Raw genomic sequence first — 21,209 nt, 5'->3', positions numbered from 1 at the left:
TGAAATCATTACCTGGGTGACAGAGGAGGAAATTACACAAGGCAGGAATGTCAGGGTTTAGGAAGCTGCCTTAGAATACTGGCTTTGGATTGTAGCCTAGTCAAATTGACACATCAAAAAAGCCATCAGAGTCCTGAAGCAGCAAGTAAAACTTTGGGTTGAATTTTAGAGCTATAAATTTTGTTGAGATCTTCTTTTGTGAGAACTGATGGTCTCTGTAGAGGTTCATGTGCATATGTTGAAGAAGAGATGCCCTTAGTGGATCAGATTGGTCCCCTTACCCTTTCAAGTTGTTCCACTTTTGTACACAGTTAGATAAAAAGAAGTCCTAGGTTTTAATTATACTAAGCCTTGGGAGAAAAGTTAAATACTCATCCACACACCACAGCCTCTTCATGTCATTTCTCAGCCTTTCCACTGGTAAGTTCATTTTCCTGAGAGCCATTCTTCCTGACCAGGAAGGAGAGCCTGGGGAAGGGTGATGGACAGAGATGTCAGCCATAGCTTGGGTGGACTAAGTTTCAGTATCTTCATTTATCTTTCCTAATCTTCAATTGGAAAGATAGCTGACAATGTTTTTAGTCCATTTTATGCTTATTTTCTTAGTGTCATAAAAATTCAGAGCTGAAAGGGATCTCAGAGAAGTTTCTTGTCTCACACTCCCCTTGTGATCAAGATTTGCTGTCATCCTACAGAACTATCATAACAAATCAAGAGCTTAATGGACATTTAAGTGGATTTATTTATGTATTTATTTGTGTATTTATTTGTTTGTTTATTTATTTATTTTTGTGGTACTGGGTATGTAACCCAGAGGCATTCTACCTCCAAGCGACAACCGCAGCCCTATTTTTTATTCTATTTTGCGGGTCTGGAGATGGAACCCAGGGGGCATTTGACCTCCGAGCTACACCCCCTGCCCTATTATTTTTTTTTTAATTCCTTATTTTAAAACAGGGTCTCAATGAGTTGCAGAGGGCCTCACTAAGTAGCTGAGGCTGTCTGCAAACTGTGATCCTACTGTCTCAGCCTCCCAAATGCTGGGATTACAAGTGTGTGCCACCACCATGCCTGGCCTTAACTGGTTTTATATAAATCATTGGGGTTTTCTCTCAACATCTCAATTAGTTCTTAATGTCCAATTCCATGGTTCTCGTTTTTCCCACTATAACAAGTTAGAAAGGTAACATTTCATGTCAGTGACAGGAGCCAAACTCCAGCCAAAAGCAGTAATTTTGAACTGAGTATCTTGGGCATCCCCCTACCTCTCACACTTGCCATCAAGGAACATGTGAAAAGTTGGGAGTGGTAGTAGGGAAGGAGAATATATGAAGCTTGAATAACCCCCAGGTGATTCTAATAATCTCCAGCTAAGAGTCACTTAGACAATATTTCTGTCTGTCCTCTGAGTTCTCCATTTTTGAAATGTCCTCTTGTTTCTTCTTATTTCTGCTAAGAATCTTGGAATTATGAAGCAGTCATCTTGTTGATCTCACCATCCAATTCACAAGTTGCTTCTATCACACCCCAGGTAGTCAGCCATTCTGACTTGTCCCTCCTTGGCATGTGGAGACACTGTTTATTCCCAAGGATCTTGGTCTATTATCAGGCAGTGCCTTCTCTTTCTTATGTCAAGCTAGGACTTACTGTCCTGTAATTTCTCACACACTGCATTTTATACTGTAGAACTTCTCCGAAGTTTATTCTTTGTTGGGGTACAAATTCCCAGTTCTTTCAACTATTGCTGGTGGTGTCAGGATCCTGCCATATTCACCATCCTTGGAGCAATTCCCTGTTACATCTTCAGATGTGATGGGGAAACTGAGCTCAGAACAGCGTGGTTGGTTGGTCACGTTCTCCAGCCTCCCAAGAACCATGCTGCTGTGGCTTTTAGGTGGTTTCTTCTTCCCCACATGACTGCCAAGAGATTGGATGAGTCAGGTCATTCCCTTCCCTATTCGAGTCTTCCAGTCATTTGCCATGCACTTAGAATAAGATCCAAACTCCCTAAAGAACTGCTGAGACCCAGGTAACCTGGCATCACTAAACTCCAGCCACAGCGACATAACTTTGTCTCTTTCAGCTCGCTGTTCCTTTGTCAGCTCCCTGTCTACATACGCAGGCTCCTCCCGCCCACGGCTCCAGGGTCTATCCCCTTAGGCATTCCCTTACGGTCCCAAGAGGCTCTTCTGCTGCTCCTGCCCTCCTCAAGCCCAGAGACCCTGCATTGTTCATTCTGCACCTTCTAAGGAAGGAGGACCTGCTCCTTTCCATGGATGCTGGTGGAATAAGTTAAAAATGTATAGTGGACCAGCATCAAAAACTATTAACAGATTTCTACAAATATATCCTGGGATTTGTGTGTAGGGAAAGAAGTCAGTGAATGGACATTTCATGTCAGCTCATCTTGAACATGAGATCAGATACTGGCTATATTTGAAGGTAAACTTGTGAGGATATTCTGTGCAGCTAGATGTGGGATATGAGAGAAACCAAGGAGTCAAGCAGAACGCTAAGGTCTTTAAACCCTGAACATCTGAATAAATCATGTCACCACTATTGAAATTGGGAAACCAGAGAGGGGAGGTTGTGGGGTGGGGGGGATATCAGGAATGAGTTTAGGACATGAAAAGATAAGTACGGTGCTTACTATCCTTATTTCTCTGTGCCTCAGGTTCCTCAATCAACTATAAGGAGTGTTTAATAATTTCTTATGATAATAATGAGGATTTTAATAGTTAATGTACACAACTCAATGCGAAATAATGGAGGAAGTTATTAAAAATAAGTTGGTTAGGCATAGTATTAGTTTGCAGAGCTTTTGCAAAATCCTTTGTGTATTAGATATGAAAACCTAAGCAAAATGCACAAAATTTTTTCCTAATAGAATTTGATTCTGTATGAAAATGTGTTTTCTTTGATATAGAATGATGTTCAGATATACAGATGGAAATTGAGGTATTGATTCAGGGTATGTAAAAACATTTCTCATGGTACAGTTCTCCAACCAAGGGGCATCAACAAATTATATTCCATTCACTCACTAAACCATCTTATGACTATTGTAACCTTCAACAGCAAATGTATTGAGTCTCTTCTATGGATAGGGCAATACGCTAGATTCTGAAGAGCTAATAATGCCAAGATAGAATTTATAATGCTGTTATATTCTGGAGGTTAATGTAAGCATTTTATCAAAGCTTAACATTATAGGCTTAATAGAAGAAATGCATGGCTATCCTTGTGGAGTGAAAGCCCATGAAATTCCTTACAAGCTGATACTGAGGGACAAAGCAGTGGAGGATCTGAATGTGTTGATTTCTGAGGAATGCTACTGCTTGCTTGGAACTGTATTCAAAAGGGCTGTTCAAACAGTATGTCTCAAACTCTACAGACAAACTTGGAAATGTTTTCATTGTGTTACTTTATTGTTAAAGAAGAAATCTCCTGGTAAAATTGTAGTCTTAAGGGTTTATGAGATACAATTAATCTGAATTTCCTAAGAGTTCTCAACAAATCTTATTCGAAGTCTTAATATCTCAGTACTCCTCATATATACTGTGTAGATATATTTCCACCTTATAAATAACATGTGACCCACTTAATACCAGCCTCCTTACTAACCTAAGTCCTTTCATGTTTATATGTGAATGATCCCTCTGAAGTCTAATTATTCATGAAAAAGTATGCTATTGCACAGTCAGTTTGAGAAAAGGCAGGGCCATCTGTCTTGGCCTTAGTCATGGTGAACAAGCTCTCTCACCTGGGCCAGAGTTGGTCTTTCTAGAACCACTTTATTTTCAAATGAAAGTAAATTCTAGACACTTCTCACATACAGGTATCCAAGATAAAAGTACAAAATGATGGTAGTTAACATTTACTGAGTTCTTAGTGAATGCCAACCTTTGTGTCATATAATAACTTTGTAATAGTCACAGCAGCCCTTCAAAAGGTAGGTCCTATGTTATTCCTGCATAACAATCGAGGATATTGAAGAACAGAGGTGGTTAGATGTGGTCTAAGGTTATACAGATTGTAAATCAGAGTTGGGTTTCGAGCCCAGCAGTGTGGCCACAGAGCTCTCTTCTCAGCTACCGGGCTGTGCCGCCTCTTCCATAAAACATCAGGAGAAATGTGAGAAACACCTAGGTAAGGGTATCTTTCTATTTCCTGACTGAAATATAATATACAAATAAATTAATGTATAATTTTTCCATAGGTATGTGTATCTATAAATTAAGTCCTCAGTCTTAATTATTCTTACTGTCCATCTACATAAGAAAATATATATTTGAGACCACTGGCAGTATTTAAGGTGATTCTAATAAATATTAATTGGGATTTTTGTTTTCTTTCTCCCCCAGTTTCATGGTTTTCTCCAAATGAAAATATTCTCATTGTTATTTTCCCAATTTTGGCGATTCTTCTGTTCTGGGGACAGTTTGGCATTTTAAGTAAGTATTCATTTCTATTTTTCATTTATGCTTTAATGATGAAGTTATTTCTAGGAGGCAAAGTGAAGTGTTTTAAGTAAGTTGTATTAGAGATTTACTGTGATAAGAATATGCAGTATGACTATTAATAGTCCCCTCCATGAATATATAGCTCCCACATTTTGCTGCATTTCACCTCTAATTCCTAAGAAGGTGTTGTTTTGTTTTTTGTTTCTTAATTACTTAGGGACGAGCAGGGGCTAGCAGAATGACAACACTATAAACTCAGGTAGCATTTTCATAGCCACAGGACAATTCCGCACACGTCATCTTTTTTGATAGAGGGTTCAGGCTCCACTCTTCTAGAACACAGTGTTATGCTCTGGAGCGCCAGGGTCCCCTTGCTCAACTTTCTGGTTTGGGCCTCTTTGAGGACCATGGTCACCCTTGGAGAAGCTCCAGGATCCCACAGCACTGCCACCCCTCAGGAAGCCGCTGAGGAAAGCTGTGTTCTTTGATCTTGCTTCACTGTGATGGTCCCATCACTGAATCACTGAGGGCAAATCTCAGTGCTGTGTAGACTGAGCATCCACAGTATCGAATCATCAGCACAAAGTAAATTGCTCACATGCACCGTGGTTAATGTTTACACTCACCCATAGTTCCGTAACAGTTTGGTAAAGGAAATTAACTAAATTAATTAAGTTCTGGGGTGACATTCTAAAATGCCAAACTTTTTAAATGTAGGATTTATTTCTACTCTCTCTGTAGTGCCTGAAGTAGTCATTGAAGACCAGTAAACATCTGTCCAGGCAGGGAGTAGACAATGTCGATTGAGTATTCTATAAACTTTAGAAAGGTGAAAGCAAGTAAAATGTTGGGGCAGATTGGCCTGTTGTGTACTTCATGAATTTTACTATTCTTCAGAAGTTTATATATCCTCAGGGATAACATAAAAATGGAAGGGAGATGACTGATTAGATATTTTAAGAGCTTTTCCCAATGCATAGCACCTGAAAACGCCTAGTGATTTAAGAAATGTTCTCAACTCTTGTCTAAAAGGTGAAAAATGAGGAACAAAGGGTTGCCGGTGGCAACTGTCAAGACATCTCCACTCTCTCACCTTCTAGATGGAGTCTAGACTACCTTTGGAAATTATCTGAGCCTGAGCATTTCTCTAAGCCTTTTATTTCAAGAACTGGTCGGGCACAGCGTCTGGGCCTGTTCTATCATTGCTGATGTTATGGAGGACTTTGACCATGGGGACAGACCCAGGCTTTAAGGGCTGAGTCCTGGGATATGAGCAGGGAATCGATTTATGTTTAAGAATATGAGATTATTGCTTATTAGTGTGATTTGTTGAGCTTGGATTGTTAGACATTTGCTGATCGTGCCATTATCATTAGTGACATTATTTTTTACTGTTATGAACCAAGAGGGAATCTGTCATATTTTTTAAAAAAATAACAATGCAACTTTATTTTGGCTTTAAAAAATAACTAATACATATAACTTTAAAAACATATAATCCACCAGGCGTGGTGGTGCACGCTTGTAATCCCCATGCTTGGGAGGCCACGCTGGCTTAAGAGACCCTGTTTCCAAATTTAAAAAAATATAAAATAGGTCTGGGAGTGTAGCCCAGAGGTAGAAGGGCTTCCAGGAACCCCACTACCACCAAAAAAAAAAAAAATCTTATATAATATAAAAAATTCTACAGTAAAAAAACAAAAGTCATCTGGAGTACAAAAACCTACAAACTATTGGTATATTCTAGTTTTTCGACTTCTCTTTTCATCTGTATTTATTTTTACCTTCTTTTTTTTCAAAATAAGGAGACCACAGATAGACTCAAAGGGCCAAGAGGCTTGAACATCCTGATTTCTCCCAGGTCTTCAGAAATCTTGTTAGAGCTGCCCGTGCTCTACTTCTGTGGATGTAGTCATTTACTTAGCTCTCATCTTGATGGAGATTAGAGATGTTTCCACATATTTTGATACTATAAAAGTAACTCTGCAAAAGATATATAAGCCTAGAGGTGGCAGGGATATTTTAAGCCTCCAATACACACTGCCAAAATGTTTTCCCACAACCATTTTATCAATTACTGTTATTACAGATGAGAATATCTTTCTCCTTACAGTCCTGATATTACTATAACTCTAAAATTTTTGCTAATTTGAAGTATAAAAAACATCTTGTTTTAATTTTCATTTTTGTGTTAGAGTTTAAATTTTTTTCTGTGCTTCACACAGAACCATAAGATTACAAAGCAATCTTCATAATGAATGAGCAAAACTATTTTTATAAAATGGACTTTAAAATTTGTTTTTTGACTTTAAAAATTTTTGTCAAAACCTTGAAAACTCTCTATTAGTAACCACTTTATTGGAAAATGAAAAAATATTTATGTATATAAAACTAACACTTAGTACATGTCAATGAAAACATTGAAAATTAAAATAACTCATAAGCATAGTTTGAATAATGCTTGTGTTTTTGTTGTATAACTTCGGATATAGAACAAGTATCTCTTCGATGCCTTGCCGAATTATCAGACTACTTTCTAAGTTTGGATCAGCTTCCAACATTTTATCTTTTGCATTTTCAAAGTCAGGAAATACCTTTGAGAGTGCCCTTTATGTGAGAATGTGAGGTTTTGCTCCCCCCCCCCCCGGCATCACTTACTCTGGGACATCTTCATTCTTTTTTCTTTTTTGTCACTTCCTCCTCACTGTCCTCATTCATACTAGTGGGTTGACCTTCGTTGAGTTGCTCTGACTGCATCTTGAGAGTCTCTCATGTGCCGATTGCATCAGCATTGCCACAGTCAGTTATTTCTTCTATTATTCCACTTACGGTCTATTTGAATTTCACATCTAACACTTTCACCTTTTCTTTCTTTGCTCTTTCGGCTTTCTTGCCCAGTTAACTCTTTTGAGAATCCATTACGAAATGCCAGGTGGCTTATCATTTGGAGACAAAGAGGTAGCACAACTGCACATGTGGCTGTCTGCATTAACTGAACAGCAGGCATGCAGTCACTGGCCACCAACCGTCTTTAAAACAAGTGACCTGACTGACCACTGATCATGACACATGTCTGCTATTTATGTAGTGATTTGTGGACTTTTGAAATATAACAGTGAAGTTTTTATTTTATGAACTCAGTTAATATGTTGTGGTAACTAAAAACTGAATTATGGGGGGATCGTGTTATTTAATTAAGTCATGGCCATTAGAATTGATACACCCCAAAATCATGCAAAGTAAGGATTGATGTAATTTATTTGAAACCATGTATTTTAGGCATCTTTCATTTCTTTTCTCTCTTGTCCTTACTCAAAATTATTCTACAAGGGTTTTGATTACTGCTCAGAGGCTCTTAGGTAGAAGTTACCATGGAAATCATTGTCAGGCAATTCAAGGAAAAATTTCTTCAACACAGCAGGCTTGAGGTCCTACTAAGTCCTCAAGTCCAGACTAGCTTAATAATGAAAGTAATTAGGCCATGAAAGCAATTAAAAGAAGTAATATAATATAGAATTTCTTCATTAATTAGAAAAGATTATCCAAGGAAATGAAAACATATACTAAGATACACTGGAAATTTCTATCCAGGAGAGCAAAATATCATTCCAAATATATATTATTACAGAGAGTCATTCTGTGACTTGGTTCTCAGCCCCAAATAATACATCTTAATAAAAAGTATTTTATTGTTGTTTTGGTTTATTTGTGTGTAGTACTGGGGATTGAAACCCACAACATCCCCAGCCCTTGTTAATTTTAGTTTAAGACAGGGTCTTCCTAAGTTCTCTAGGCTAGCCTAGAACTTGCCACCTCCCAGCTCAGTCTCCCGAGTAGCTGGAAATATAGGTGTCACCACCATGCCTGGCAATAACAAAAGTTTAATGTGAATTCTACTCAATAACCTTGAACTCACAGTGTTTTCCCTTTGGCTTGTCTATGTAATGATCACACGGGGTCATTAAATCATGTGGTTATGCACCAATTTTATTGTAGGAGGAACTGAATGAAACCATAGCTCAGCATTTTATTGTTTTTTAGAGGTGTAGCTGCTACATCTTTGACCCTTTCCAAATCAGACACCCCAACACCCTGCATATACTCCAAAATTGGGAAACAATACCAGGGAAAGTTTGGAACCAGGAAAAGGAGATTCATCTATTGACCATCCATTTTGTTTATGCTCAAAGGACTTGCTGCACAAAGGGCTCTTTTATTTCTAGGTCCTATAGATGAAGAATGTAATGTCTAATCAGTATTCATCTCAACCAAATTGTTTCATCAGAGCAAGTTGGACAGTGTATGGAATTTATAATTAAATTATTTTGCTTGCCTTCTGGCAAGCAACCAGTGTATCATTGGCAATTCATTTTTCTCCAGTAGCAGTTTCACAAAGCGTGTGTGTGTGCATGTCTGTGTATGTGTGTTCTAAATAAATGTGCTAAATATTTTTAAAATAGCAATTTAACTTTAAATAACTTTAAAATTTAAAATTATAATTTGATTTAAATGTTATCAGATGTACTTTATCCTGTATTGAAGATAGTATTGTCTTACAGCTCAACACATACCAAAAGGATTTTATTTTCCTAGAGTTAACAGAAAGCAGCACTGTAATAATTCCTCCCTTTATGATTTATTCTTAATTTTATATGCATTTTATCACTCTGGTAAGCCTTTCTATCTCTGTATTCACTCACCCATTACTTGGCTAGGGAGTGTTTAAATGTCTCATCTTTGAGCAAGCATTGAATTCTTGGATTTTCAGATTTTGTTAGGTAGACTGCAGTCTATGTGGGTCTGTCTATATGGATATATCATATCCAGTTTTTGTCATGAAAACAAGACATGGTAGATTTAATTCTATCCCCAAATTGACTTGATAATTCTACTCGAATTCATCAGCCTCAATCTGTGTTCCATCTTTTAGGTTTTCTGTATCAGTCACAGAGAGACCAGAAAATCGTGTCTGTTTGGGTGGCAAAGGGGACACGTTATTGCTTCTATCATATGAATGTGAAATATTTAATACATACAAGAGCTTTCACAGACTAGACCCTCGCCACTTATTTAACTGGGAAAGATGACCTAGGATTAATACCTCCTGCCACCCAAACCCCCCAAAACCCCCTCACTCATGACAATATAAAAGCCTTGAGAGCAGCTTCACAGTCACCTTTTCTAAGCACTGTCAGCACTTAGAATAGTGACTGTCCCAAGGGATGATCATGCTCAGTCAATTATTATTTAATAAAAGTAATTTTCTGAGCAAGGCATTGTGGCACATACTCATAATCCCAAATATTTGGGAAGGCTAGCCTTCTCAATATAGCAAGACCCTATTTTAAAAGGGGGGTCAGGAGGTATAGCTCAGAGGTAGAACATCCTTGGGTTCAATCCTCAGCATAAATAAATAAATAAATAAATAAATAAATAAATAAATAAATAAATAGTTTTATACTTCTTCCTTGATTTAGGCCAGTAAAAGGCCCTGGTGCATTGTATGTGCACAGTAAATATCTATAGAGCAAGTAAATAAACCAACCTAACTTTTTTTTTTGAGAAGTTGCCTGCTCAATTATTTTATTTTGCGTATACTCTGAAATGATGTTGAAACTAAATTTTTGTTAGAGTGTAAATACCATTATTTCTTATGTATTTGATTTTATGGATTGATTTCAGTAGTTTAGCTGAGGGGAGAATCTTTAAAAGCATGCAGATTTTCTAAATTTCATAGATTGTCTGGCTAAGCAGCCAGAAAATCATACCAGGAAGTTTTATAAAAGCCTGCTGTTAAGAATACATTAAATTATTTTTATCTTAATGCTAAGTGTTTGGGGAATTGCTTAAATTTATTTTGTTGCCACACTTGATGTTTTGATAAATTTGATAAATAAGGACAAATCCACTTATTAAAGGACAGGAAAAGGTCACTAATGAAAGGCCTTCAAGAATATTGGGTTTTAGAGCCTGAGGAGAAAAACAACTAGGCCAACACCTTCCCCACACTTGCTGTGGGGCCTACTAAAATGAGTCCATTCTGATTAAAGAAAAGGAGCCCATAAAATCTCTTTATAAAGCTTCTCTAAAGAAGATGAGTACATATTCTTTCATTGCCTGGTATAATTTTAAGTAGACTCCACTGATAAATTTGTTGGAAATGGCTGCTTAATTTAAGGAAAAGTTTAAGATAGCCTCGAATATATGTAGTTGAACAGGAACTATAGTATAGTATACTTCTACTCAAAGGAAAAATGCCATTTTATGACAGAACACTTCCAACTGGGTTGTTTTCTTTCTTTTTGTTGCCTTTGTTGGCATTGTTTTTCCCCTATAGCAGCTCCTTTAAGTCTAAGGGATTGAATTTTCTGTGAGGTTCAAAGTCTTATTTTTCTTAAAAATGACATGAGTCAGCCTTTTTGCATGAATTTATACTGTACTCTAAAGGAAATTGTTGTTGCATGATCTTTTATGTATTGAACCTTTATGTATGGAAGAGACTCATAGATGTTTGATTGATTGTAGGGTATATTTAGAACAGCTTCTATTTTATAGCTTTTGCAGAACTTTCAGGTTCTATTTAGATAACAGTAAACATGGAATTAAAATGGAAAGCTTGGCATATGTCTAAAGAAAGTTTCTTTTTCTGTGTCTGTGCCTACCGTGACCTGTGCATTCATTTGCATTCTAGCTGATATTTGAAACAGGGAAGCCATGAGAACTCTGTGCCATAGAAGGAGGCAGGGATAGGACTGAGTAACAGTGATGTAAATTCCAGGGCTGAATGGAGATTACGCATCAAATGACAACTTGGGGAACTTGCCAGCTGATGCTTTCTAAAGAGGACTGTGAATTGGTCTTTTGTGGTTCCTGTGGGTTTCAGTTTCGTGAAGGATTGTTGCTTAGGCCTCTGTCTCCCCCTAAAGAGACTCGAGTTGGGGGTATAATCTCGAGCATGAGTAGGTGGAGATTCAAGAAATCTCAGGTGCCTGCAGCATACCTTAAACATAGGTTTTATTGTGGTCATTTGGGTTTATATGTTGGTTTTACCATATATAATCTATTCATCATTTTAGTGAAGGAAAATAGAATACAGCATATAACATTTAAAGTAACTTTCTCCTTCACAACAGTCACACACTGGTCCCTGGTATGGAGAATGTCCACTTGTGGTGACACAGCAGGATTTCAGTCACATATCCCATTGCTTCCTGTGACTCAGTCTGATTTTAGTTTGCCTTTAAGAAATTCTTGGTGTACAATTAATTTCAATAGTAATAAAAACAAAACAAGAAAGAAAAATAAAATATTATTTAGGTTTACCCATCACATTGTTGTTTCAATTACGGTATTGGGTACCTGACAATAAACCTAGCATCAGAAACATTTACACATGTGATGAATCCTGTTGAGTTTTGCAGTGTATTTTTATTAAAATGTTTTAGTTTTAAATTTTAAGCACTTTTCCCCACCAGGATTTCATAGAGAAGTAATTTTCTCAATCTTTATTCACTTTCTTTTTCTAAATAAACCATCCAGATTTCCAGATGTTTTATTAATTTTATAGATGAAACTTAGCTCCCTTATTCTCATACTGTGAGTTAGCCAGTTATTTCCCATCAGCACGATGTGTATCAGTGTTGTTTTGTCAATATGAGGTGATTTTGCACATCAAAGACATTGACAATGTCTACAGACATTCTTATTTTGCAATACTGGGGCTCAAATCCAGGGACATTCTACCTCTGAGCTGCAGCCCTACACCTATTTTTTATTCTTTATTTTGAAACAGGGTCTAAGTTGCAGAGGGCCTCACTAAGTAGTTGAGACTGGCCACAAACCTGCAATTCTCCTGTCTCATCTTCACAAATACTGGGATTACAAGTGTGCGCCACCACACCTGGCTCTAGAGACATTTTAATTGACAAAACTGGGGTGGGGGGGGTCTATGACTGGCACCTCATAATGTAGCATCCAAGAACTCTGCCCTATATTCTGCAGAGCACAGAGCATCCTCAGCCCAGGCAGTTATTAATGCCTCAGCTGAGAAAGCCTGACATACATAACTTTATTCTGTAAAGTACATGGGAATAAAGTGCCACCTGTATATTCACCATCCACATTTATACTTCCATAACCCTTTTTATCCATTGGTTTTGACAAAATCATGAGGTGACTTTGATATGAAGGGCTATGGCTCAGAGGTTATTAAATTACAGTGGGTTGTCAGTGTGTCTGTACCTTATAGGTTACAGAAATGGCTTCAAATATGATTAAGTTTGGTAATTCTTGGTTTTATTTTTAAGCACTTAAATATAAATCCAACTGTACGAATAAGAAAATCATTCTTTTGCTTATTGCTGGACTACTCCTCACCACGATTGTCATCGTTGGAGCCATTCTCTTCGTGCCAGGTAAGATGGATATACAGGGTTGATGAAGAGGCATTCCACGACGATGGGCACGAAGCTTCCCAGAGCTGTGCTAAGCTATTATGGCAGACAGAGTGACCTCAAACAACAGAAATCCCCAGACCACTCTAAAAGCAGGGCATCATTAGGGCTGTGTTCCTTCTCAAGGCTCGGGAAAGAATCTACACCCTGCCACTTCCAGCCCCTGGTATGTCAACAGTTCCTAGTACTCCTTAGCTTATAGAGCAAAACTCCAGTCTCTACCTCCATGGATACATCACATCCTTATCTCTTCTCTCTCTCATTTGTACAAGGATACCTGACATTGGGATCAGGGCCCACCTATATAATTTTGGACAAGCTTCTTCAAGATCCTTAAACTAATAATAACATTTGCCATAGAAGATGATATTCACAGGTTTTAGGGACAGGGAGATAGGAATATCATATGCTCAGGGCAGCAATACAACCACTATAGAGGCAGATATCATTAGCTAAGAAGCGTAAGTGGGAAGGGAACCAGCTGGGACACATAGTGGTTGGCAACTGAGAACCATTGTGGTTGTTTTGGGAGACTGCTGTGAAGGTGTCGTGTTTAGCAACTTAAATCCAGTACTTTCGTTCACACCAGGAGTTAGTAAGAGCAAAGGGAAAAGAGAGAATTCAGAAGACACCTGGGAGGAGCAGTGGATTTGACTATGGGTTGAATCCAGCAAGTGAAGGGAATGGTGAAAGAGGACCAGAACATTCTTCCATTGATTCTGTAAGGCAGCTGAGGAGTTGGAGCCAGCTCAAGGACTTCATATACTGAAGCTGAAGTGTTGAGATGTAGATTCTTAATTGAAAAAATAATCTCATTTGAGTGAATTTTGGGGGAAAATATATTTTAGGCCTATCACAGTTTATAAAAACTATTATTGGCAGTAAAACACAATAAGGAAAGCATTTTAACTTTGTGAATAATAGGAAGTGTGAAGAAAATATTTAATTTTTTTTATTTTTTAACAGGAGAATATTCAGTAAAGAATGCTTCTGGACTTGGTTTCATTGTAATTTCAACAGGGATATTAATATTACTTCAGTACAATGTGTTTATGACAGGTATGTATTTGTTCTTACAGCATGATCTTCGTCTACCTTTTTCATTTAAAAATAGTACTTTCAGTGAAAATATTCTTACATATGTTTTTAATTACTCAACAAAAGCCAATTTATTTAACAACTTTCCATCATATTCTTAGTGACATTTCCCACTATAGATTGACTTAAAGATTATCTTAGATCTTCAAGGCAGTTAATTATTTTGTGAAAAAATGATTTTCATATGTATTTGGAACTAATTCTTATAATTTTAAATTATGCTATATAACTAATAACTATCTGCATATTCGGACTTCTGGTTTTTCTAGTCATAAAAAGTGTTAAAAAAACACTTTTTATCTTTTGTCAATCATCTCCATAAAAGAGCTAGTTCTACAAGGTGAGATTATAAATCACAAATAGTGGAAACATGTTTGTTTTGTTTTTTCAGTTATTGGCAAACCTTGAGACTATAGTCTTAGAAGACAGTGTGGACAGTCTAACTATGATCAGTATCATTATCTCTGCATTTTACGAGTAAATCACTAACCATTCTTGTTGTAATTATTCAAGAGTCACACTTAACATTGGGTCTTGGAGCCTCCTCTGGCTTGCTGTGTATTGGAAAGTCACCAATTCATCATAAAATCATAGCCCTTCTAGATGCATGGATAGAGGTTGCAAGGTCTGCAGTCACATTTGCACAGTGGTTCTGTCCACTAGAGCAAGTCTTTGTGTGTGTGTGGGGGTGGCTATGCATGAATTACAAGGTGCTAGTGTGGTCAAAGCAGCACTGTTCTAAAATTTGGGGTGAGATCTGCATTCTCCCTCAGGTGACTGTAACAGCACAGGGCTGCTGAGTGTGCAAAGGCAGAGCTGACACTTGTGTGTGGGTCAAACCCCTGGGAACTCATCTGCTATCTGACAAGGACTACAGTCCATCCCCTTACAAGGATCTTGCTCTTGAGTGCACCAGTGCAAGTAGGAGTGACTTCTTCCACAAGACTTTGAACACACTTCTCTATGTCCTTTCCTCCCCTTAGCTCTTGGGATGACCTCCTTCACCATTGCCATATTGATCACTCAGGTGCTGGGCTATGTACTCGCTGTGGTTGGACTATGCCTCTGCATCATGGGTAAGAGTCTTATCCTTCTATAGTCCTGGTTTGGGTTTCTCTTGGACACAGTACTTCTTTTATTCATATTCTCTCTCTCTCTCTCTCTCTCTCTCTCTCTCTCTCTCTCTCTCCTTTTTCTTTTTCTTTGTTTATTGTTCTGGATAGTATTTTAAGTTCACAGCAATATTGAATGGGAAGTACAGTTTCCAAACACTCCCATGCCTTCTGTATGTCTACTCAGCCACAGCTACCCTTAGTATTGTACACTAGAGTGGTGCATGTGTCACAATCAGCGAACCAAAGATGATACATCCTTATAACCCAAAGTTCATAACTCACATTATGAGCCACTCTTGGTGTTGCACATTTGATTACATTATGATTTGCTCTTGGGGCTGCACATTCGATGGCTAGGACAAGTGTATAAGGACATTTATCCCACACTGTAGCACCACACAGAATAGTTTCACTACCTCTGTAGCTTTGCATTTTGTACAGTCTTAAGAGTTGGAATGACTCTAAGTGTCCCCCATGTCTTTCAGAGTTTGATAGCTCATTACTTTTTAGTGATGAGAGAGAAAGAGCTGATACACATCCAAGTGCATGTTTTTGTGTGGACATATATTTTCAGCTTCACTTGAGTCAATACCAAGGTGTGCGATTTCTGGATTATGTGTTGAGATATGGTTAGTTTCTTGATAAACTGGTAAACTCAACATTGTCCATTCCTACCAGCAATGAACAAGACTTCCTCTTTCTCCACATACTTGCCAGCATTTGGTGTTTTTCAAACTCTCATTTTTCTTTCAGTGAAAATAGTGTTTTTCACATTGCTACAAAATGTTGGCCATATGCGTCTTGTAGCTGACTATTCTAGCATCCAAATTACTGTGCCCATACTTGCGAAAAAACACTTTTAAATAACTAACCTTGCTCCAATTGGCTGGACCCTCATGTTTTACATATTATTTTCCATTAGTCTTGATGTGATGTATGTTATGCAAAGGATGGCTTTTTAAATAATAATTTGGAGTTATTTTACTGACTAAAATAATAACAGATAATTTTATTCTCTATATATGTAGATAATTTTTATTGATTACTAGAACAAGAACTACTCTCCTAATACTTGACATAATTAGTTATTGATGATGCTTTTTTAAGATACAGTTACTTTCTAGGCATTCTAATAGAAAATTTCACTTGTTTTTACAGCATGTGTACCAGTGCACGGCCCTCTTCTGATTTCAGGTCTGGGTATCATAGCTCTAGCAGAATTACTTGGACTAGTTTATATGAAATTTGTGGGTAAGTGAATCTTATTTTTGTTCTCCTATGCTAAGAGTTTCAAATATTTAACTTGAAAAAAGTCTTTAATTGGTTCTTTCAGAAATATATTGATAACTCCAGGAAATGAGAAAATGCAGTTGAAATGAGAATAATTAACAAGGACAGAAGGCATATGAATTCATGAAAGATTTGAATTATAAACTGCTTTAAAAAAAACATGGCTTGCTGTATTAGAACATATAGTATTTTATACTAATTGAAATTGAGCTCTTCAAAAAGTACATTTTAATTAATATAAAAGGGTTTTGATTGTTATATTATTGTATTATAAAGCTTTTTTGCAAAGACCCATTTGCCACTCACTGCTCTTCTTATTCACAGTTTACAAACATGGACAGCCCTAAGGAGACAGGAATTGAAAATCAAAATGTGTCATCTTTAATTAATAGAGCAGTGACTTCTAGTACATGCCGTTAAAACATTTTTAGTTGAGACAAATTCAATAAAAGCATTGGGGTTTTAACTTTAGAATTTTACTACTTTTAAAATCAATTCTTAGTATATGAAATTAGCTTCATGTTTTCTAACCATGGCATTTAATTTGCCAGTTTTTAAATAAGAGGTTTCTGCATAAATTCTTATTTTGAATATATAATATATATATATATACACACACACATATATATAGATAGAGAATATTTTGAAACACACACACACAGAGTGTTTTTAATAGTGCCTAAAACTAGTATTCTGTCTTATATAAGCTAATGGTATTCTACCAGTCTAATTTGTAGTAGTCTCCCTTTAAACAAACAAATAAAAATGGTCTATATCAGGTGCAGTGTCACACACCTGTAATTTCAGTACTAGGGAGGCTAAGACAAGAGGACTGCAGGTTTGAGGCCAGCTTCAGCAACTTATCAAGACCTTGTTTCAAAATAAAAAAGGCTGGGCATACATGCAGCTCAGGGGTAGAATGTCCCTGGGTTCAATACCCAGTACCCTCAAAAAAGTTTACTTATATTTATAAAGTAAAGCAAATTTTTCACATCTATCTAAATAATCAAAAGCTGAAAATTAATAGGGTAAAACTTTCAGTTTCTGCTTTGCATTAGATGAACTTTATTGTCGTTTCTAAAAATTAATACAAAACTAGAATGTTGTAGACAAGAAATGTCCCGTATCATTTGTATGATACTTTCAAAGAAATTATACCTTCATTTTTGAACTTTAATTCTTGATGACTGCTAGTTGAATCTGTTTATTTTCTATATTATCTGTTCCTTAATTAAGGCTTATTAGATAAATAATTAAACATCTTATCAAAATCTACCTGTCTTTATTTTACGAGTTCATAAATTTTTACTTTTTCTTGATGAAATTTTCCAGTTTCATGTCAAATGACTCAAACACACACACACACACACACACACACACACACACACACAATTAAGATCTAAAAGCTGTGCACAATAGTGCACACCTGTAATACCAGCTAATTGGGAGGCTGAAGTAGGAAGATTCCAAGTTTGAGGCCAACCTGCACAATTTAGCAAGAGCCCTGTCCAAAAAAAAAAAAAAAAAAAGCCCCCTAAGGCAGAGGATATTCCTGTAGTGCCCATGATATGCAGCTTGAAATCTTGAATGTGGACATGTCGAGTCTCCATTCACCATTTGTCTGATTCTTAAGGGATGGCACCGCCGGTCGGTGTCCTTGTTCCCTGCAAATACCCAAGAGTACGATGCAACCTGTGGCAGCCACAGAGCTCTGAGGAAGGCGTACTAGGTGTCTTTGGCTGATGGCCAGTGCTGTGCCCTTATTTTTCCCTCACCATCTGCATTGCTCGACTTAGTTACCACACCTCTCTGGGCCTTCTCTATCTGGCAAAGACTGACTTTTCAGCACAGTCCCATCAGATGTGGAGATGGTGCCTGGAGGGGGAGTTTTCCTAAAGCAAACTCTTGTGTAGCTGACCTCTCTTGACCTTGCTCTCCTGCCTCCACATCACCTGCACCCCTGGGAAACCACCATAGTCATAAGTCAAAATAAAGATGAAAGTGAGGTTCCTACCAGTACCCCCAAATTATATTTTATTTATCGCATTTTACTGTATAAATATACTATATGCATAAATTTAATAATTTAGACCAATTTTACTGACATTTTTGAGAATATCCTAAATTAACTTTTCAAATCAACTTCTCTGGTGCCAGAGTACAGAAAGAGAGACCTTCAGTCAGTTGAGAGACAAGAAGAGAAAAGGTACAGGAAAGTCTCTCTTTAGCTAATGTGGTAGAATAGGATTCATGTGTCTTGCTTAGATGATCTTACTGTGTTAATCTGAATATATGTAACATTAAGGTTGCAAAACTGAGCATTTGTATTGGCAACTAAAAATTGCAAATGTTTCAAAAATAAGTTTTACTCATGGCAGATGCACTCTTTTAGAAATGAGTGTGTCCTGATTTAAATGCAATAAAATCCCCAGATAATTATTTTTTAAAAAACCAAGCTCTCTCTTTAGAGTGAGTTGGTGTCCTAATGAGAATTTTAACTTTTACCTTTTTTTTATTATTTTCAAGTTTGAATTTGTAGCCTTAATTGTTACTTTGAAGAATGGGATTTTGATTTCCACTTTCTAGATTCTTAGTTTTTAATTGTATTGGATTTGCCCCTTCTTACTGGAAGCATTTTAATTTTATAAAGTAACATGAGGGACGAGGAAGAATATATGAGTATATAAATGATTAAAAGAAACCAAGTAAGCTCATTAAAATTGGGTTTATTATAGGTATATGGTGCCTATACCCATTATTCATAACTGTCAATGTTTATTTTTAAAATCTATTGCCAGTTAAGTATAAGGATATATAATGTTGTTTTGATACAAATTAGTCTCCTAACAATATTTACTGTAGCATCTAAAATAATTTAGAATTTTGTTAAAGCAGAGTATATACCAGTAGATGATAAATAAGTAGATGCTAGTTAGATATTCATGTTTTAGATATATTTTCTTGCCCATTATTGAGGAAAGGTAAATATGGAATCACTAGAAAAGTGTTTCTGAAAATTTCAAAACCTGGAAATATATTTATGTCATGGCCATATGCTTCAGAGATAGAACAATAAATGAAGTAGTATTGCAACTAAACTCTTATAGAATACTTACTCCTTTTCATAAAAAAAAAAAGTGTGGCTGCCCATGCCTAGGCTCATGATAGCAGCAAATCATCATAATTATTCTTTTGTCACATGGGTTATATCCCTTTTGGACAGGATTATCTCAGGGGAAGTTAACTTCTGCACTGTTTTGTTGTATGCTCTTAGAGGGATCACAACTGACTGGTGTCCCTTTGGATCAGTACTCTTCATAGATCTCCATTTTCAAAATGGGCTAGCCAAATTGACATTCCTTGCACCTGAGAATTGGAACTGAGAGCTATTCTTTATATATTTATGGGGAAAAGAGGGGATATTTGGCTGTTCTTAATATTAATTTCTGATAAACATATCTAGGGGATTAAAAATATAAAATATTGTCTCTGCCACTTGATATTACCAATCAGAAATTTAGATAGTTGTCCAGTTCTCTTTTCCTTTATAAAACTTAGGTATAGGACATGGTTTAGTCGAAGCCAATTGTCTATACATGTAATTGTTTGGCTGGTTCCTGACAAAGTTCTATATTCTGTTTGGCCTATTTGGGAAGCTGCTGAATGGGATATCCTAAGTGTCCCACTTGTTTCACTCTATGTTACTTGAAAGAGGTTGCTTTCATAGAACAAGACACTCCTCCAGGGCCTCCACATTGAGGGAGGTTAGTGGCCCTGAGAGAGAGAGAGATTGCATGAGGGCAGACACATAAGGAGGCCTCCCAGAGTGGGCCCAGTGGAGAACAGCAGTTGGAAGGATCCAGCACCTACAGCACTAAGTACCAAGTATCTGCATGCCTGTCCTGACGCTCTAGTGGCAGGAATTAGTTGGTGCCTTTCTGTCAGTTGTGGTTACTGAGTTCTGTCTTTGTTTACCACTTATCCGGGTAGCTCAGCCTTTCTTCTATGTCCTTATTTCTTACCCTATTCGTGTCTTCTCTCTGATATCTTTACTGGACTGTCTATAAGCTTTCAGTTCCTTCTTGCTTTTTTTTCTTTCTTTTTCACCTTCCCTTATGGTCACCAACTTTCTAGTTCTTCTATTTTTCTTTGTATGGACTCCGGTGGGAATCACAGTTTTACCCAGCCAATTAGATCCACTCTTTCTGTTTGCTTCCACCTCTTGTTTAACTATGTTATTTAATCCAGTGCTGCTGTTTGTGTGTTTGAGCTTTAATATTCTTGTAAGAAGATAAGATTTCTTAAACTGAGAGAAGGGTGGGTGATTATGTAGAAAAAGAATAGGAGGAGGAGACTAGAGTTCATTAACCCTCGTACCGAGTGACTTGGGCGATGTTTGTTGCTGGTCTGTGTTTTCAGGTCCGTAGGATTCTGTGTATGAGGCACTGGCTTTAGCTGCTCTCTCTCTCTCTTGGGTTTCATAAGGCAGTTATCTCTTCTTTCCTACCCAACTAGAAGAGTTCTTTTCCTTTCTGTCACTGTCTGCATGCCCTACGTCCCTTCATATTATTTAACTAATCCAAGCAAGGGAAAAGACAAGTCAGAAAGCTAAGAAGGAATTATGTAGAGGAGGGCTTGATTGTAGCTGGGACTAGCTGCCTAGAATAACTCTTTAAACTCAGAGAGATCTGCATGTTAATTTGTTAGCTATTTAAAGCATTGAAAACTGAAAGGATAAAAAAAAAAAAAAAAAAGGCCAGGCTTCAATGAACAAGAGCAGTGAGCTGGGG

The 21,209-nt window shown here is 37.1% G+C and overlaps 1 protein-coding gene across 1 annotated transcript in view; it reads left to right on the top strand.

Moving 5' to 3' along the window:
- CD47 (CD47 molecule) overlaps window positions 1–21,209 on the top strand; it is a gene marked incomplete at its 5' end in the record, with an annotated part of 60,814 nt that overhangs the window by 34,386 nt on the left and 5,219 nt on the right. The window contains 5 exons of the mRNA XM_080695579.1: window positions 4,365–4,454; window positions 12,770–12,877; window positions 13,883–13,975; window positions 14,998–15,090; window positions 16,288–16,380. Coding sequence (XP_080551705.1) covers window positions 4,365–4,454; window positions 12,770–12,877; window positions 13,883–13,975; window positions 14,998–15,090; window positions 16,288–16,380 — 477 coding nt within the window. The remainder of the gene's footprint in view (window positions 1–4,364; window positions 4,455–12,769; window positions 12,878–13,882; window positions 13,976–14,997; window positions 15,091–16,287; window positions 16,381–21,209) is intronic.

The sequence above is a fragment of the Muscardinus avellanarius genome, assembly GCF_963383645.1.
Source record: "Muscardinus avellanarius genome assembly, chromosome: 5".
NCBI classification, from domain to species: Eukaryota; Metazoa; Chordata; class Mammalia; order Rodentia; family Gliridae; genus Muscardinus; species Muscardinus avellanarius.
Note: the sequence above shows the minus strand (reverse complement) of the source record. Positions and strands in the feature narration are given on the sequence as shown.